Consider the following 20,918-nt stretch of genomic DNA (forward strand, 5'->3'; position numbering starts at 1 on the left):
CATTTTATTAATAACGCCTATTAGTTATATTGTTTTATTATGACTAGTATCACAAATACAGCCTCTAACAATGTTTTGTAAAAATGTATTAATGTAAAGTATTTCGATATGTTTCGTTGTAATTAACTTAGGATAGGTACTAAACATAATAATATAATTTTTTTTAAATGTACCTAAGTATATCTAGCAATACCTAACAACTAACAAGGTAGGTTTAAACCAAACGAGTAAATGCTCGCTGTATATCCACTCTGTCGAATTCTCTTTGATAAACTGATAGAGCAATGCTCTGGCCTCTGTCTGAGCATTCGCCCGTTTAGTCTAAATACACTTTTATAAACAAATCTCTAGCGTACTAATTCAGTATTAGTTTTCAAATTCAGTACCTAATCAATTTACCTACGATTTAATATTAGTAGTTAGTATTCGGGCATTTGCATGGGTTATCGCCATCACAAATAAGTAATTAGGTAAAGATCCTATTATAATAATATACCTAATATTTTAGATATTAGATAAAGAACTATTTATAATTCAGATGCTTATAATACTTTTGGAACTAACTAGGTACCATACCTAATCACTAATGATATTAAAGTCGTTGTCGTCATAAAGACTATTGGACCCATTCGGTTTTTTAAGTAATAATAATAGTTTACCAAGGTACTGATTATGGTTGCAACTAAATTTTAGAGCCTACCTACCTATTTGCATCTCATTCTTGCCAATGTAATAAGAAAAGGACATAAACTTAATTTAAGTAATTAACTATTAAACCAGTTTAGGTGCCAGTCTTAAACATAGTTTGTAGAGTAGCAAATAGTAACTATTTAGTTACTCATACAATACCTACTAGCCCAGAGTTAGTAAGTTGGCGGCGTATTACCTGTGGTATTACCACCGTGCCTCGAAGAGCACGTAAACCTGTCGCTCTTGCACCTGATTGCTTTCCGTTCGTATCGGATTTCCATCTCATTGGGCTATGAGAATGAGGGAATAGAGAGTGCACCTGTGTTTGCGCACACACTTGTACACTATATCTCTTGCGCAGTTGGCAAATCTCCATGGATATTGGCCGCGTTGGCCGAAATTCGGTCGGGAAGACATTATTGAAACGCAAACAGGAGTATCAAAATCGGCACAGCAATGACACAGGCGAGGTACACTGACGTGCGAGGCTCGCACTCCGATACGATGACGAACTGCTCGTTCCAAAGCGAATCGTTATTTCTCAGCGGAAGTTCTAAAACGACCTGGAAAAGGAAAAAATAATTTAGCATAATATAACTCGGTCGCGTTAAGTTTGCACCTCGCTGGAATGCGGCGCCTCTCCCACTTCCCCGCTCATCTCCCCGCGGTCGTCTTGTCGCGTCAGTACAGTTCGCATACCGTACCTAAGCGTCAGTGTGACGTAATGGACGCGAGGTGTAAACTTAGCTTGACCGAATAGTACTTTTTATCTTAGAATATCAAAGAGTTACCTATCTGACCGCGGGGTTTAACGGCCTAAATTCACGTAAATAGGAAAAGATAATCCATACAGGTACCTACTTATTATAAATGGGAAAGTGTGTCTGTCTGTCTGTTAGCTTTTCACGGCCTTTGGCCACGATTCAAGCGATTTTTATGAAAAATAGGTACAGAGATATTTATTTTGCATACAAGGGATGGGCATAGGCCTCTTTGTTTCGGAAAGTTAAGGAGTTAACAAAAAAAAAAATCTAAAACCATAAGGACGAAGTTGTGACTTGCAGGTGTCATCTCGCGACAGGTCGACATGGCAATCGGAGTATGAGGCGGGGGGACGTCTCGCACACCCACACGTCATCCGCGCTAACTTGCACAAGGTTACCGCGGGGACTGTGCAGATGTGGGGGGCGTCCCCACCCCGATTGATATGTCAGCCTGTCGCGAACTATACTTGGTACAGAGATAGTTAGATTAACTTTTTATCCGGGAAAATCAAAGAGAAACATTTTTGAAAGCAATTGACACACTTATTTTAATTTCCTACCTTTTGGCTGGAGAATATGTCGAGGGACAGGTCACACCGTTCGGTGCTATTGCGGCATTCTCTCAGGGTGGTGAGTGCGATGTCGTATCTCGTCTTCTGCAGGTCGAAGCGCGCGCGGATGAAGTTCCTCTGCACCTCGTTCTCGGAGTTGAACACGAAGAAGTAGTAGCCATTGGCTGGCACTCTGTAGTAGAAAGTAATTTAGGTCATAGGTCAGCGGGTTGCGAAGCTGAAGTGGCAATGCGTAGGGTACATAGTTCGAAAAACTGATAGATGTTGAAGTTGAATAGATGTTGTTGCTACGATGGCGACCTCGTATCGGAAAGCGCAGCGTTGGAACACCTCCCATTAGGTGGGCAGACGACATCAAATGAGTTGCGGAAATCCACTGGAATTTTAACTTCATTATCGTCAACCGAAATTGTCCACAGCAGGACATAGGTCTCTTGTAGGGGCTTCCACGCGCCACGATATCTGTTTGAATTCAGAAGCTCCCTGTGACTCGTTCGATGTCGTCTGTCTGTCTAGTGGAGGTCGCCATTTTAGCATTTTGGGACCCCAATGTCTATCGGTTTTTCGGTTTATGTTCCTTGCTCGTTCAGCTTCGTAACTATGGCGGTTATTGGTTCTACTACGGATCTCCTCATTTCTGATTTGATCACGTTGAGAAACTCCAAGCGTAGCTCTCTCCATCGCCGGCTGCGAGCTTTCGTATGAGTCCTATTGAAACTTACCATGGATAAAATTGTAAATATACATACAGGTAAGTAAATAAACAGGTACGACTAACTAACCTATAAGTTAAAGCATTAGCCCTAGCAGCGGTAAGGCTCTCGGATTCAGAAGCAGTAGGCTGACATGAAGGGTGAGGAGTCAGCGGTAGATTCAGTATCAGTCCAGCGCACTCCAGTAAAGCTTCCTCGCTGCTGGAGAAAGAGGACCAGAACTCCGAGTTGGACATGTCAAAGGCTGTTGTTTCGTTGATATGGTTATGGTGCTCCGCGAAACCATCTGGCTCCAGACCCTGAAAATAGGAGACGCTTAACAAAGTAAACTTTAAAATGCCAAGATATGAAAAAAATATACAACCGGCAAAGCTGTACCGCCAAGCGATTTAGCGTTCCGGTACGATGACGTGTAGAAAGGGGTATTGGTTTAATTTATCAAACCCACACGCCTTTGGTTTCTACCTAACTCTAACTGCTATGTCCCTCCCGGCTAGTCCGCTACCATCTTAGACATCACTACGTTATCTGGTGGAGATTGCTTTAAACAATAAGGCCGCCTTTGCATACAATAGTTTTTAGTTTATAGTTTCTTTGTTTTAGTCTTGGCTGTACCTTTTTATCTTTGTAACATCTCCACTGTTTACCCAAATTCGCAATAAAGAAATTTGATTTGATTTGATTTGATTTGATTTGATTTTTTTTCTTGTTTTGTGTGCAACAAAATTTTCTATCTATCTCTATGAATATTTTACCTCTTCAGCCGCTAAATCTCTAGCCTCGTCATCTTCGTTTAACTGTTTCTGAAGCTCGATTTGTCCAAGCAGTAGCTCCCGCTTGTTCCTTGCATCTTCCCTTGCTTGGTGCCGTTTTTCTGTAAGTATTGAATTTTTAGTATGTAATTTTTTTTGGTGATAGCGTAGTTTTCAGGACCGTCTGAGAACGTAATAATTCCATTGCGCAACACCCGACGGTCATCGCGAGAGAAATGGTACCTCGATTGCAAACGTCTTTCTGCGCATGGCAGCTTATTCGTACGTCGTTTTCCATGTAATTATGAAAAACTTACGCTGTCTCTGTGTTTTGGTCTTCTCCTCGTCAATGGCTTCTACCAGCACACTGCGCAGATGATTCAAATCTTCTTCACTCCGCGTTGCTGCATCTGTGGACTGTCAAATAAATACTACAGCTATGGATGGCGTAAGGTATGAGTGGCAAGTAATGTGCACCACCGCACACCACTTTGCAATTGGGTAAGGTCTACATTTCTTGAGGATGTTCCGGTGTAGGGGTGAAACGTACGTCGAGTGTATTTTTAGGGATCTGTGTGGTGCTACGTAGTGGTGTTGCGTATTGCTTGATTGGTGGCTGGCTTTTACTACATGTTTAGCAGTGGGAGGGCGGGCGGTGCATATCCCATGTACCATACAGATTTATCTGTTTCAGTGGATTATAGCAAATTAAGCTTTTAGTTTCTTCTATATCACGCGCTTCTGCAAAGTAACGCCTGCTTCCATATTATAAAAGTGAGTTTGTAATTATTCTTGGTGTAACTTTGTTTACCTGATCTTGATAAGCCACTCCCATGGTCTCGTGTAGACGCGCCAGCACTCGCTTTCCCCTATCTCCCAAGCCTTGCAGCTGTTTTAGCACTTCCTCGAACACTTCTTTCGAGTTTGGCTCTTCTTTACTATTCTAGAAAGCATTGATGTAATATATTATTGATCTACCTCTACTAATCAAATCAAAAGGTGAAGTAATCATGGATAATAATATATATTATCTTGTAGAATTGGATGCGGGTGTAATTTTTTACAAGGTGTAACCACTAACCAGATCGCTAGCAAAAACTTAGCGTTATATTACCTTAACACAATCCAATGCCAATAAACATTTGCCTTATCTTGTAGTTTTAGTGATTTGGTATTTTTCAAACCCGCATTGTATAGCGTGCAAAACTCGGGTCAATGCCCCACCTACCGGTTCAAAAACAAACTTCATACTTCTATTAGAAGCCCTGAAGAGGATTAGAAGGATTAGGAGGAGTTTTCCATTGCCATAATTATTGTTATCAACAATATCTAAGTTTATAATCTAGATTAGACTTGTTCAAAGTTTAAAACTCACCTGATCTTTATCCACCGTGATAAGTTTTGCTTCAGTATTATTCTTAATTCCATTTTCTATTGTTCCTTTATCATATCTTTTATGTTTGGATATAGTGTTGATAAGATTATCTCTGCTACTTTGAACTATCTCCTTTTGAATAATTGTATTAATAATATTCTTCGTAGCATTGTTGAAAGTTTGATTAACAGCTAAAATATGTGGATTTTCTGCGATTTTGGTCGTCTCATTTGTTTTAATCTTGGTATGCCCGCTGATATTCGAGTCTATATCTGGGAAAATGAATAATAATTACATATAAGGAACATAAAGTGCCGTTAAGCGCGATACCTACGACAAAATCATTGTCAAAAGTTTATTATGGGCTTCTTCTCATACCAGGGGATTTTGGAACCCTCGTAACCTTGGTTTTAAATTTACTTAGTTAATTATCTCATAATTCCTCAAATTCAACAATTGTTATATTTAGGCTTTTTTGACTTTACAACTGCAATAATTTTACTCTGTTGTGCTCTGTTATCATAAGCAAATACCTAATTAACTTAGCATACTAATTATTTTTGTTTGCGTTTAGCTTTTGATATTGTTCAACTGATTTTATTTGTATTCACAATGTTTATTTTATTTGTAGAGATTGTTGAACATGAGTCATTGTGGAACATAATGGAACTTTCCACAAATTTTGGTTGTAGAATAGAATAAATTATATAATTTTTATATGTTTTGCATAAACTGTCTCTAAGGCTAAGATCTCTAGAGGGCATTTTGAATTTATTAAGACATAATTTCAAAGCCTTAAAGATCTCAGCCTAAGCTCTAGATACAGCTGATGCAGCCAGCAGGTTCTAAAGCACTGCATGTTTCGAGGCCCCAATATGATGACGTAACCGTGCATCGTGATCAACCGATAGACGTTCACTGGTGGGCGTAGGCCTTCCTTAGAGTGCGCCAGCACACAGGATCCTCCACTTTCCTCATCCAAGGTCGTCAGTCCAGCAGGTTGGGGGTCTCCTACACTTTGCTTGCTGATACGCGGTCTACACTCAGCCACTTCAGCTAGCTAATTCGTTGAGCTATGTCAGTCACTCTGGTTCTCCTACGGATTTCCTCGTTACTTGTCTCTTAGAGAGACACCCAACATAGCCCGCTCCATAGCACACTGAGCGAATTTGAACTTGTGGGCAAGGCCATCTGTCAGTAGGTACTATCCACGTTTCAGTGCCGTATGTCAACACAGGTAGGACACACTCATTAAAGACCGCGCGTACTCTGATGTACGAATACCTTACCTTTAAAAGTCAGCCATCTCCTCTCATCTCTATCCACGTTGGTGTCTCTGTATCGGTGCAGCGCCGGCAGAGCCATGAGGTGGGAGGGCGGGGTGTAGTACTTCGCTGATTCAGTCTTAGCTGCCTGTCGCAGCGCGTGCAGCCTTTCCAGGATCTGGCGAAGTTCCTGTCAATGAAAGAAGAGTATTCTTCTCTATTGGCTTTACTGGCTCTTCTTATAGGATCTATCTTACAAATCTATGGTGGACTTTGTCTGTGTCGGTGTTAGCTGGCGGGCGTGCTCTGCCTTTTTGGAGTGTTTTTTTTTGTTAAAACTGACTGGAAAGCGCTCTAAGGGGGGTGCCGTGCGTATCTCGGCGAGCGCCCGGCACAGAAGGGGTCCATACTTGTATGGTTTGGCTAACTTGTTACAAATAACTACAAACTTGACATTGGCTGACCTTTGTAAAGCCAGAGGAGAGAGAAAAAAAAAATCTGATGAAAATGAAAAAATTTTTGATGCCATTTTCTTGTTTTAAAAGGCGCGTGTGCCTGCCAACCTACGTTTTTAGCAATGTGACTTTGTCCTATAAGTAAAGCTTTCAATAAATTTAAATTAGTTTAATAAAAGTTTTTTCTGAAAACTTGTGATTTTCCACATAGATTTTGTATGTATGATATTATATTATACCGTTGCCGTACCTGCAGGTACGGAAAATTCTCAGTGCTTGAAGACGCGTCTTGGAATAGTGCATTTTGCGAGTGATGATGATGACATAATTATGGATCTGAGACGTGGTCGCTAACTATGGGCTTCAGAAAGCTTGAGTCCCTCAGCGGGCGATGGAGAGAACTATGCTTGGAGTTTCTCTACGTCACCAAGTCAGAAATGATGACAATGATGAGATCCGTAGGAAGACCAGAGTAACTGCCATATTAGCTCAACGCGTTGCGAAGCTGTGTAATTGAAGATTATTAACGTAAGTGAATGATATTTTGGTTTTGATTCCCACCTTTGGGTCATGATCAGTGACGTCATTGGTGGGTACATTGTCAGATGACGTCACGTTTGCCGTCTGATTTGGGTCATGGAAAGATACGCCAGGTTTGTGCCTCTTCATCGTACCTGAAATATTATAAGTAAATAATAATTATTATTAATTATAAGTAAGTATATAGGTTGAAAATACAGTAGGTACCTACAATGTTAAAATACAGCGAGCGACAGAAAAACAATTTTACTAAATATCTATCGCTATCTATCGCCAGTTCGCGGGTAGTAGTCGGATTAATTTTATTTTTTTTCAATCAAAAAAATGAGGTCAAAATCTGAATTAAGAACAAAATCGCAACGAAACTTTTACGTTGTAATGAAGGGGTCTCTATAATTCTGTAACTAGAAAAGAGGACGTATAAGTATGAAGTAATCTGTGTATTGTGTACAAACACTAAAGTACACACTGCACATTGATCACGTGAAGCCGTTATCTATCAAGTAGTTCTATAGTAACATTCTGATAATACTTATAATGCAACTATAGACGAATGTTTAGATAATTGGCAATTTATGTAGGTTACTACCAAACAAAATTGTGTTCAAATACAGCGAGCTGAATTCATATAAAGAAAACTAAATTAAAATCGGTTCATTCGTTTAGGAGCTACGATGCCACAGACAGATATACAGATACACAGATAGACACACTACCGCAAAGCCAAAAAGAAGGGTTAGCTTCTTTTTGGTTTGCGGTAGTCGGGTAAAAAATAATAGTTCGTTCTAGAGTCTCACCAGGATCATTAGCCTTCCCATCTTCTTTATTGAGCTTGTTGATCTTGTCCAGCAAGGTGGTGTTCGTCATCAGACCCTGCTTGTAGCTCTCGATCAGCTCGTCCAGCTCCTCGGAGGAGTCGTCTCCGATGTAGGCGCATTCTTGCAGGTGCTTGTAACCCTTTATCATGATCAGGGAGGCGCCTGGCCATCTGAGGAGAAGGATAACGTTTCTTAATGACGATTGAGGATGACTTAAACTCCCGGGCTTCAAGAACTATTGCAATTTATTAGGATGTTTTTACTTGAATTGTTCTTTTACCAGAGGCCTCGAAACATAGATTTTTTTACGAACAGCATGCCAAGTTTCAGACCGATCCGTCTAGTAGTTGTGAGCATTGATAGATCAGACAGTTCAATCAGTCAGCTTTCTTTAGTTATATCACCACTACATCAACGTATAACTCCAACAACTGACAATCAAAAAGTCTAACTCCTTTTAACTTTGACATTTACATAATGCATATAAGTTCTCATACTGCCTCCCGAAAGAAACTCGACATTGGCGAAGTGCATTGTGCTGGGCTGGCAAAAAGCCACCAAACAAGAGAAGAAGAAGAAGAAGTTCTCATACCTGACACAAGCAGACACAGTGACGGTGGACCCCTGCAGCAAGTAGAACCCCCAGTACTCCTTCATGTCATCCTCCAGCTCCAGCTCCCTGGTCATGGAGACTGGCACCAGCTCGTCCGTCAGCTCCGGCTGCCCTGGCACCACGAACGCGTTGAATGTAGCGTTGGACTTCACCACTTGCCTCTGGAAGGATCACACTAATATTATAAAAGTGAAAAGTATGTGTGTGTGTGTGTGTGTGTGTGGCTACGTTGCCAATGTAACGTAGCCACACACACAATTTATGGTATTCTTGTTGCAACAATTTGCAACAAGAATACCATAAATTCAGCTAACCGCAACAATTGTGATCGTAATTTTTAACCCCCGACCCAAAAAGAGGGGTGTTATAAGTTTGACGTGTGTATCTGTGTATTTGTCTGTGGCATCGTAGCTCCTAAACTAATGAACCGATTTTAATTCAGGTTTTTTTTTTGTTTAAAAGATGGCTTAATCGAGAATGTTCTTAGCTATAATTCAAGAAAATCGGTTGAGCCGTTGGAAAGTTACCAGCTCTTTTCTAGTTACTGTAAACTACATTTGTCGGGGGTGTTATAAATTTTTAATTTACACTTGTAAGTTGGTGCGTGTAAAAGTTTAAAAATTGACTGCTATGTATACCCTACAAAACAAACAAACAGACATTCTGTCGACCGATAACGCGTATCACGCTATCAAATGACGCCAGTCTTGATAACACGAAGACTCAACCATAGAGTATTTGTTTGTTGTCCAGACAACTAACAATTACACATACCTACTGGTGGAGAGGCTTGACCTTTGACTTGAGATTAATCTATTACTTATAAGTACTTTATTATTATGTATGAGATTAGCTTAAAAGCCCGATATTCCATCCACGTGAACTACACAGACAAACTCCTATGTTACCCCGTTATTTAGTGGTTGAATTTTAGCCGTTTGAAAGTTATCAGCTCTTTTCTAGTAACTGTTAACTTTCACTTGTCAGGGGTGTTATAAATTTTTAATTTACACCTGTTATTAGTTAAAACTAATACAGTATATGGAGAGTACAGACCTACCTGACACCATGTGGGGGATATCTTGCTGTCGATGAGGCGCATGTCCGTCATACTCATGGGGTACATCTGACCGGAGAACACGCGGTACCTGTCCAAAACAGTAAAACAGTGGTTATTCTAAAATCTAAACTAAAAATGGACAGCCCTAAATCTAATGCTATCCTTTTCAGCCGGGAGCATTATGTAAGGGATAGCAATATACAGGGTGTAATTAGAGCGCTGGCAAAAACGAATGCAGGTGATAGTACCTTATAAGTAAGATACTTACCACAAAAATAAAATGCGAAAAAAATGAATCCTATTTTTAAATACTCGCAAGATATTGTAAACTAGCTGATGCCCGCGACTTCGTTCCCGTGGATATAGCTTTTTTAAATCCCGTGGGAACTCATTGATTTTCCGGGATAAAAAGTAACCTATGTGTTAATCCAGGGTATAATCTATCTCCATTGCAAATTTCAGCCAAATCTGTACAGTAGTTTTTGCGTGAAAAAGTACTTTTTCGCGTTCATAATATTAGTGTGATAAAACATCTGACTGACGCTAGAGGTCAATGAACGTTGGGTAGATGAGTGAAACGGGGTCAATGCTACGTCGTTGACGGGGCGTTGACGCCGAGTTTGGCTTCTCATTAAAAAAATCATAAGCTCACCTCATATAAAGCGGTATGAATATGAACAGACTGGGCAGTACAATCATCAGCACCAGCAGCCTGCACAGGCGCAGGGGGCCCTTGTAACATGACCGCGACGCTATTTGACTGAAATGGCGGGACGGACGCGGCCGGGGGATGCCAGCTGAAATAAGGATTTTTTTCATTCATATACAAGTTAGCCCTTGACTACAATCTCATCTGGTGGTAAGTTATCAGTCTAAGATGGAAGCAGGTTTACCTGGAAGGGGTATGACAGGTTTCATTAAACCCATACTCCTTTGGTTTCTCCACGGCATCGTACCGGAACGCTACATCGCTTGGCGGCACGACTTTGTCGGAATAGTGGTAATGAACCACGGCCGAAGCCTCCCACCAGACCAGACCAGAGAAATTAAAAATTCCAAACCCCGCCGGGAATCGTACCCGGGACCTCCTACTAATAAGAACACAGCGCTTAGGCTTAAGAGGGGTCTTTCCGTCACTCGCTCATTACAAACGTAGTTCCAATTTCATTTGAATATTGTTGTTGTTGGTTGCTTAGTATTCAAATGAAATTGAAACTACGATTGTATGGAGTAAATGACGGAGAGAGCCCTGTTAAGACAACAGGGAGACCCCTGGCGCAATGGTAAGCGCTGTGGTCTCATGTAAGGTAGTTAATTATTAAAAAAAACTGTGATAGCCTAGTAATTATGACTTATGACGTAATAGGTTACTCACTTTCTAACGGCACTAATTCCTGTGGATCCATTTTCTCCACATATTTTATCACACGTAGGAGTTAGCGTCAATCAAGTTACGATATAGTTTAGCACTAATAGACATTCTTGATCCTTGTTGATTGCTAATTTATTCCGAAACCTGTTTAACATCGTGCACATATTATTGTATTAATTTGTGTAAATGATATACCTAGCTCGCACTTATGAACTTTTTGTGCGGCTCCAAATCTATTTAAATATATAAGCGTCACTCACAAAAGCAGGCATTATACTAAAATATTTTTATAGGACTGTCCTCCCAAAACCTACGCAAAAACACAGGTTTAACGCGTACAGGTTATCCGAGAGTTTTATTATAAATACATCGAATGAGTGAAATATCGATTTTATTAAACTAAATATGACTTCATTAGATAAATAAATAATTTTATATTATTTATGACAATTCAAATCAATTTTTAAAAATAACCTTACAACTATGCTTTACAATAAGTATATCAAGATCGGCAGAAATGGCGTGATGGTCGAGATAGAATCTAATGCAATGGATCACTACCCGTATTATCACTATCACTACCCATATTATAAATGCAAAAGTGTGTTTGTTTGTTGGTTTGTCGTTCAATCACATCGCAACGGAGCAACGGATCTACGTGATTTTTCGTATGGATTAAACACCCGGAGAGTACATAGGCTATTTTTTATCCCGGAAAATCAAAGAGCTTCTACAGGACTTTTAAAAATCTAGATCCACGCGGACAGAGTCGCGGGGATCAGTCACTAATATTATACAATCGTAATCGTTGCGTCCTATCAGGACGGCAACTAGCAATCTATAAAATATAGTCTATCAGTGTATTAACAACCTAAATCGTATTTGATACATCGATATCGATCTGATAACAAAATATTGTAGCCAGATAATCAGTAGCTTTGTAGCTTTACCTAGGTATATATTTTACTAGCTTACTAGCTTAATTTGAAACCCCTATTTTTACTCCCGACCCAAAAAGTGGGGTGTTATAAGTTTGGCGTGTGTATCTGTGTATCTGTCTGAGGCATCGTAGCTCCTAAACTAATGAACCGATTTTAATTTAGTTTTTTTTGTTTGAAAGGTGGCTTGATCGAGAGTGTTGTTAGCTATAATCTAAGAAAATCGGTTCAGCCGTTTGAAAGTTATCAGCTCTTTTCTAGTTACAGTAATTTTCACTTGTCGGGGATGTTATAAATTTTTAATTTACACTTGTACGGATTGAATTTTCAAAAATCCTAGCGAATGTCTACACTGTATATACCTAGTATACCCACCAAACAGCCCGTCCAGTAGGTACCTACCTAGTTTGAGCTGTGCGTTGATAGAGAATAGTCAGCTTTTTTTTTTAAATATTTATATTTATTTAAACTGTGTTGTGTGTATTGTGTCTAGACTCTAGACATTGCCACACACAATTATGTAATTGCAAGTTGCAATTATGTAGGATTGTAGATCAACGGACTCTACTCCAATACAACTTGACATAATAAACTATATACGCATTTATCAATTTGTCATGTTTGTATGTTATTGGGACCATTACTGATAGGCGCAGTTAGACTTTTAATGATTTTGATCAAAGTTAAAGTAGGATTAGATCATTAATAAATGACTTGTACTGTTCTCGTATCTATATGTTCCATACTAATATTATAAATGCGAAAATGTGTCTGTCTGCCAGCTTTTCGCGGTTCAATGATACGGTCGATTCCGGAAAACATGTATTGCAATCACAACTGTTGTGATTGGTTTATTTTATAGTATTCTTATTGCAACAATGCGTTGTAGCCAATAGTGAGCGAGCATCAACCAAACAGAAGTGATTGTAACATTGTAGCTGTCATTGTATTCCGGAAAATGAAGTTCCAAAATCCACACGTACGAAGTTGCGGCTCAATATCTAGTTATTAAAAAAAAAACTATGATAACTTAATGATATATTAAATTGTAGTAATTTCTAAGTATCTAGTTAAGATTACTCATTAACATACTACATAGGTAAGTAATAAGCAGAAAATCTCAAAATAATAACATCAGTAGACAATCAGAAATTGTAACCAGTAAGTAATTAGGTAATTAGGAACAAACGATACCTAAAATATGTTTAACTACTTAGTAAAATGTAATGAGTTGTTAGTTACTTAGTTGGAAACTATTATTGTTATCTATAAAGCACAGTTCATTTAAATAAAGTAGGTACATAATGATTGAAAAGCAAAGGAGAAAGCTGGAATATCTGGGACATATAATGCGCAGCTCAAAATATGACCTACTGCAGCTACATATTTTTTTTTTATTCACTATAGGCAAGCGCTTGACCACAATCACACCTGATGGAAAGTGATGATGTGGTCTAAGATGGGACGCGTTTACCTAGAAGGTGCCTATTCACTCTTGTTTATATACAAGGCAAAGTAAAAGGCAAACGTAGACCTGGCCGTAGACGTAGACGAACATCCTCGCTTAAGAACCTTCGCCAGTGGTTTAACAAGAGTGCAAGGTCACTGTTTAGAGCAGCGGTGAACAGAATCCAGCTAGCCCTAATGATTGCCAACCTCCGATAGGAGATGGCACTTGAAGAAGAAGAAGACATAATGATTTACAAATATTATGGCTCACCTGTGAACATCAAATATTCCCTCTACCATGGTATCACAGCTATTGACTCATATCTTTGCATGCACATATTTATATTTAAATAATGTAGTTATGTAGTAAGTATGCTCGCCACTCGAACACGAGGCTATTTAGCACGTGTAGAGGATGTTTTACGTAATATGATAATGCCTCAATAGCTCAACGGTTAAGAAGCGGTCTGAATTTCGAATGGTCGGCGGTTCAAATCTCACCCGTTGCACTATTGTCGTACCTACTCCTAGCTCAAGCTTTACGCTTAGTTGGAGAGGAAAAAGGAATATTACCTAGTCACAGTGACGGATTAACCCTTAATCAAATTAAGCAATTGCCTAGGGCATCACGTCTGAGGGGGCACCAGAAGAAGCACAAAAAAATCTGTCCTTAGGGCATTCACGTCTCACTCTCACGTCACCAAAAACTACACCAAAAAACTTTTTTTGGTGTGGTTTTTGGTGACGTGAGAGTAGAAACTTTTCTAGGACTAATTTGAAAATTCGCCCGTTTTAAGTTGACATAGAGTCCGATCTAGAATCTAACCCCACTCCCGCTTGCCCAGTCGCTGCCCGACAATTCGAATGTCCCCGAAAGCCGCAAGGCGCATTTCAATAAATAAATAAATAATTATGCTTTGGTTTTTATTGTTGTCGCACCTACTCAACTTCTAAAGTACGTTACATCTCATCATCTTGTTTTACAAAAAACTAATGTTTTTAGGCGGTAAAGGTTTAATTAAAGACCGTATACTATTTAAAAAAAAAGAAAAAAAAAGTCAATCGCAATCAAGTCTACGCAGCAAACCTTTAAGCATTCGGCAATGAATAGGTATATGTGTGAATTTGTTAGTGATTGTCTGAAATTGTTATAGTTTTTGATTTAACTTTAGTTTGTTTTCAGTTTAGTTTGTAAGGCATTTGTAAGGTGTAGTTATAATCGGCGCAGTAGTTTAGGCGTTACGGTCGAACACATATAAATACAAACCTACATACATATACATTATATGTATATACTGCTAAAATCATAATCCTTTCTTTTGACTTTGCCATAGTCGGGTAACAATGACACTTTTCGAAATAATACGTTGTAGACATAAACACGCGACATGTTGCTCCGGCGTAAATCAGCCTTTAATTGTTTACAAAAAAATTGTCTCTCAGGTTATTGCCCCGTTGTTGCCAAAAGTCGGTCAAAGCATGCGAAGTTTACGTGTCTCCATAATCCAATGATGTAAGTCATTATTGTTCCTTGTATCCCCTAAACTATGTATTTAAAATCGATTTTTGTTATCTAACCAGCAGGGCGATTCAGAACACTTCGATAACATAACGAATCGATTCGATTCGGTATCGATCTCGAATCGAACAAATTTTATCGTGCAATTCAGAACGTTCGACAAAAGGATTCGATTCGATTTCGATTACGGTACCGTTTTCGATAAGAAACATTGCGATTACATGTGCATTTATAAAGTATGTTATGTTACCAAAATTTTACTTGTTTTTAAATGGGTCATTCTACCGAAACGCTATATTTGTGTTCGCTTAAAATATATCGTAGCTCCGTAAATTTGAACTAATTTTAAAACCTAATTATTAAATTTCATGACCTTCTTCAACATATTAAATAACTATTTTTATTATTAAATATTAAATTTTACTTTATTTCAGTGGTACAGTACGTGATTACTCACGTCCTGTAGAATGTTCGCGACATAGGATATAATATTGACGTGTCTCTAAAAATTATTTAGAAAGACTCAACATGTATGGCAAATTAATTATTGTGTAAAGTATATGACAAAGAAAGCACCAATAAAAATAATAAAAAAATTCACTTATTATTTTAAAAGTTATTTATCATTCTACAATGTTCGTGAAAAATAATCACACCTGTAGAAAAAAATTGCCGAAATGCTAAAATTTTTATTTTTCAAGTTGGAACATTAGTTTATAGCTCTAGCAACTCTATGATTTGCCTTCTTATGACTAGTGTAGGCCATATTTCTGCAAGTGATAGAATTTCAGAGAATCATTAAGTTGTATAGGCGTTCTACACCAGTGTCAAAGTTGAAGTCTCATTTCTGTACTCAATAAAAAAAAGTAAGTAAAGAATTTAAAAATATGATTTGCTTAGGGCCTTATTAATAAGTTGATTAATTAATATAATCGAGTGAATCTTGTTTTCATAACTTAAAGTTTTGCACCGAAAACATATTTTTAAGTTAAAACGCCACTTCTGTAGAATTCACTTCTGTTGATATAGCTTTCTCCAGAAGTGAGATATTTCTACAGAAATGATAATTTACCTATTATTCTAATATATTTTATCTTCTGTGTACAAATACAAATTGATAATTATTATAATTTAACTAATGCAGAATGCTGTTTTTTATTATGAACTGGTTTTAGATATTGTACTGCTAGCTTTATTATTATTATTTTCGACAGAAGTGACTTGTTTTCTACAGGAATAATAAGCATGGCTCTTTTTGGTAGTTTTTTCAGGCATATCAGGCAAAACGCGATTGGAGAAAGAAAAAGAGTAACGTTTAGGAAGAACAAAAAAAGGCTTGGATACCGAAGAAGAGACAAAAAATGACCAAAGCTGGACCGGAAGGAGCACATCGAAAATATAGAGAAAGATACTAAAAAAAACTATTAAGAAGCTGGGAAAATAAAATCAATTTAAGACTACACACCAAGAGCACAAAAAACAATAAGAAAGAGTTGGCCAGAGCGTGTATAAGGATTGAAAAGAAGATAATTCTCCTTCAAGTCCAGTTTCACAAATATCTACAGTATTTTCTAGATTTTCCTTAGATCAAAGTCTTGCAGACAAATATAGATGAACACTGAAATTAGAAAATTTGCTTCTTAAGCTAAGAAAATTAAGCTGGCAGAGTTTGAAAAACAGCTCGGATTTGCTCCCATTACAAAATTAGGCTTATTTACTTTACTCCCAAAAAAAACTGAAGACTGAGCTGATTTAACGAAACCAACCCATTCACAGCTGGTATCTGCAGAACCAATCATAATATAGGAATATACAGGAACCCAATAGCGACAACGTCAAGTCCAGGGTTGAAATTTTTTACAGATCAACCTTTGAATGTGAGGGTACTTCTGATATTTTTCAAACTGGAAAATGCAAACCAAAAAATAAAATATAATTAGTATGATACGTTCGATAATGTCATAAAACATGTTTTAAAAACTTTTTTTGCTTCGCCAGACGAAGAAAATGATATTTTGTAATGATTCTATTTTCAGGATCTTATTCTACAGGAATCTTATGTTTAAGTACGTCATTTCTGTAGAACATGTTTGTTGATTTTTTTTAATAGTTTTTAACTAAATTTCACTTCCTGAAATTGACATATTAAGACTGTTGACACCAAAAACAATTAAGCCTGGTTATTTTTTTTTGCATTCTTACATAAATTTGTAATTTTAAGAAAATTCCTGTCACTCATGGCGAAATTTATGTCACTCCTGTCGATATGAAAAAACCAAAATATGCGATTATTTCAAAATATTATTGTTATTGATCTCTGTTTCAATTTTTTAGATGATTATTACATTAAAACTTATCATAATAACCCAACAAAAAGTTGATATTGTTAAATAAAATTTTATTTTTTTATTTTTATCACTCGGTAGAATTACCCAAATTCAAGTTAAACATTAAAAAATAACTTTTATTCATCTTGAAGGTAATTTAAGTCATTACTTAAAATGATAGCTTATTAAATTATTGATTTCGAGAGACAAACCTCGAAATGTACTAGTGAAGTTTTATTAAAGCTATCCTCGTAAAAACACACAAATGTCAAACATCAATTACGTCTGTCAATCAATGGCAAGTTTGGTTTTTTTTTATTAACTGGTTTTACGGCTCTGGGTTCTAGCTTTTTTAAGCTCGGTGTTGTGATTTTTGTCCGCTGGTTTTAGGGTTTTGTACCCGAAGGACACCAACGGAACCCTATTACTAAGACTCCGCTATCCGTCTGTCTGTCTCGTGAAGCGTAATAGGTAGAGAGTTGAAATTTTCACAAAATGTGTATTTCTTGCCGCTATAACAACAAATAATATTAAATTTCAAAGTTTCAAAACTGTTGTTTCTTGTACGATGGTACGAAACTAGGTGAACAAAAAGATATCGAATGCCCTATAGCTTTCGATAAGTAAACATCAAAAATTATCGGACGTTCGACAAATATTATTCGGTTAGGTTGTTGTGAATAGCGTTTGATAGTCGTAATCGAACGATATCTACGTCTGTTCGATTCGGTTTCGGTTTCGACAATTTCACTGTCGATTCGGTTATTCTGAATTGAAAATACATTTTATCGAACGACAACTTGCCGAATCGATCGACAATTATGTTATCGAAGGGTTCTGAATCGGCCTGCAGTTTTCGACGCGACATAATCGCGTAGAGTCAAATGTCAATATCCCATTGATAACAAATGTACCAACTAGGTAAAGTCAAAGGCCGTAAGTCGTGTAGCACCTTAATGATCATATTATTCGCGTGGCACGGTTATGCACATGCATTAGGTGTATGTGGCGTGTTAATAGAAAGAGGCCATAAGTGCGACAGGTTTTTGATGCAATCGTTTCGCGGAATCGCTACTCGAATTCTGAGGCCGACCGTACCTACGAATAATTTTTGAAAAGTTAATTATTCATCTATTAGGTAGATGATGTCTGCGACTGTCTGCGCGGATATACTTGGGTACCTAGGTTTTTCAAAACCTCGCGAGAAATTTTCCATTTTCCGGGATAAAAAGTAACCAGCGTGGCTCAGTTGTAGTCAGTCTCCGTCAGTGTAGAACATAGATATGTAAGAAGCATCGCCAGACCAAATATTGGTTCAGTCATGTGGCGTGACGATATACTAATAAGTAATTACAATGCTTAAACTTATAGTCTCAAAAGAGCTAAATCCCAGAGTCATAAAGCCAGTTAAAAAATAGAATTCAGACGAACATAAAATGATAAAGATCCTAATCATATACAGAGAAAAATGGAGTTAAATGGAGCCGCAATAAAAAGTGAGAAGCATTAAATATGTTTCAAACTTACACCCGTTTTACAGTCAAAGTTTACTGACCACCAACGAACTCTGTACACTCATTGTTCTTAAATACAAAAAAAAATTACGTCAACCCAACATATGGACAACAAACAATGTAAAAATTCTATTGAAGTTAACAATTTATTTACTCACGTTGATTTAACACTAATAATATAAATTCCTTTCGTAAATGTAACCGGTGCACTTTTAGAATCGATATTCTAGTAATATTTTAGTCATTTACCAGACTAATAATGACACATTTTATTCATCACAATATTGTAATATTACATCGTAAATAGGCGCGTTAATTCACTATTCAAAATTTCAACACGTGTATTTAGTAGGCCGGCAAAAACGCGACTGAGTTAATTCTTTATCTTGCCGACGCATTTAAATTTATCTCGGCAAATAACATAAATAGCCTAGTGTGTGCTTTTTAATTGTGCGTATCTTAAACGCTCAGAATTTCGCTGAAAACGTGAACAATTTGTGCGCCATTGTTTCGCTATTTTATTGTCGACGGATCAGAATTTTATAATGGAATTTTTTAGTTTACTTCGCCTGTGAAAATATGTACCTAGTTATTCTTTTATTTTTGTATCCAAAGGGTGTCAACGGGACGGGACCCAATTACTAAATCTAAGTATTACTAATGATTACTAATTACCTACTCCCAATTATAAGTTTATTACTAACATCTTCAATCTACATGGTTACATTTAGTCATTATTACCTATGAATGAGTACTTTGTCATTTTGAGCAGTAGAAGCAACAAGTGTAAATTATTTATAACACCCCCGACAAGTGAAGGTTACAGTAATAACTAGAAAAGAGCTGATAACTTTCAAACGGCTGAACCGATTTTCTTGGATTATAGCTAAGAACACTCTCGATCAAGCTACCTTTCAAACAAAAAAAAAAACTAAATTAAAATCGGTGTATTAGTTTAGGAGCTACGATGCCATTAGACAGATACACAGATACACACGTCAAACTTATAACACCCCTCTTTTTGGGTCGGGGTTTAAAAAATATGTAATTATTCTTGTGCCAAATTGGATATGGAATGATACTAGGAAACCAACCTATGGTAGACACAATACCCTGGCAAGATGAAAATATCTTGTAAAAGTAGTGAAGAAAAAAAAATACCTACTAATAAGTCTATCTGTGAAATATTGCTCTGCATGGGTCTCGATTCCAGTAGCCTGTCCATGCGGTCTACGGCGTAGACCTACGAAGGGGTTGAATTCCTTTGATTGTAGCCTGTGAGTCCTACCTATTCACCTAACAAAATCTCACAAAGTTTGAAAATGCCTACGTTTCCCGCTTTATATATTATTACTAGCTTATGCTCGCGACTTCGGGTGGATTACAAAAATTTGCATCCCCTATTATTTGCTCCGTCTCGACATCCGGAATCCATTGATGTCTTAGGAAAAACAAGTGTAAATTAAAAATTTATAACACCCCCGACAAGTGAAGGTTACAGTAACTAGAAAAGAGCTGATAACTTTCAAACGGCTGAACCAATTTTCTTGGATTATAGCTAAGAACACTCTCGATCAAGCCACCACACAAACAAAAAAAAAAAACTAAATTAAAATCGGTTCATTAGTTTAGGAGCTACGATGTCACAGACAAACACAGATACACAGATAGGTACACACGTCAACGTCACGTAACCTTTACTTGTCGGGGGTGTTATAAATTTTTAATTTACACTTGTTATACTTATGTACAGATAAGTAGGTATAAGTATTCTGGGCTCCTATATAAAATCCTTATTTATCATTTAGGTAAGTTTGAATGCTCGTTTTAGTTATAGTAGTTTGTATTAGTATGTATAAAGTAGGTAGGCTACTTTAGGTAGGTAGGTAGGTAGGTAGGTACGCTTTATTAACATTATCAGCAAAATATATATTTTGTGAAGGTATTATTACTTTATTGTGTCATAAAATATGTAGATTTGGACTCGCGTTCAAAATAAAGATTAGACAATAAACTAATCTGCCTTTAAAATTTATAGGTATATTATACCTTTAAATTATAATATTTTATTGGGTAAATGTATACCTGCAATTCAATTTATTATCGTTAAGTATTTTAATTTATTATTACATAAGAGTTTTTAGATTGCTGTAAAAAGGTTGTGAATTATAATAAAATGTAA

The 20,918-nt window shown here is 37.3% G+C and overlaps 1 protein-coding gene and 1 long non-coding RNA gene across 5 annotated transcripts; one reads left to right on the forward strand and one right to left on the reverse strand.

The window, feature by feature from the left end:
- Nucleotides 1–6: 6 nt before the first annotated feature.
- On the reverse strand, nucleotides 7–19,108 carry LOC123865598. Of its 4 annotated transcripts, XM_045906743.1 has the most exons (16): nucleotides 18,895–19,108; nucleotides 18,750–18,805; nucleotides 10,993–11,133; nucleotides 10,270–10,414; nucleotides 9,618–9,705; nucleotides 8,537–8,718; nucleotides 7,924–8,114; nucleotides 7,148–7,260; nucleotides 6,156–6,321; nucleotides 4,867–5,138; nucleotides 4,303–4,434; nucleotides 3,809–3,908; nucleotides 3,495–3,613; nucleotides 2,809–3,038; nucleotides 2,015–2,198; nucleotides 7–1,253 (listed from the first exon to the last, which is right to left on the reverse strand). In XM_045906743.1, exons 3-16 carry the CDS (start codon nucleotides 11,021–11,023, stop codon nucleotides 1,107–1,109), a joined length of 2,100 nt encoding a protein of 699 aa, XP_045762699.1. In that variant the 5' UTR covers nucleotides 11,024–11,133; nucleotides 18,750–18,805; nucleotides 18,895–19,108; the 3' UTR covers nucleotides 7–1,106. The 4 variants fall into 4 exon arrangements, with proteins under 4 accessions (XP_045762699.1, XP_045762698.1, XP_045762700.1 ...); XM_045906742.1 differs by lacking the exon at nucleotides 18,750–18,805; XM_045906744.1 differs by lacking the exons at nucleotides 18,750–18,805; nucleotides 18,895–19,108 and adding an exon at nucleotides 13,648–13,723.
- Nucleotides 15,301–17,155, forward strand: LOC123865610. The gene is made up of 2 exons (XR_006796002.1): nucleotides 15,301–15,761; nucleotides 16,158–17,155. It is a non-coding gene; the product is annotated as an uncharacterized LOC123865610 (long non-coding RNA).
- Nucleotides 19,109–20,918: the final 1,810 nt, after the last annotated feature.

Source organism: Maniola jurtina, chromosome 5 (genome assembly GCF_905333055.1).
Source record: "Maniola jurtina chromosome 5, ilManJurt1.1, whole genome shotgun sequence".
NCBI classification, from domain to species: Eukaryota; Metazoa; Arthropoda; class Insecta; order Lepidoptera; family Nymphalidae; genus Maniola; species Maniola jurtina.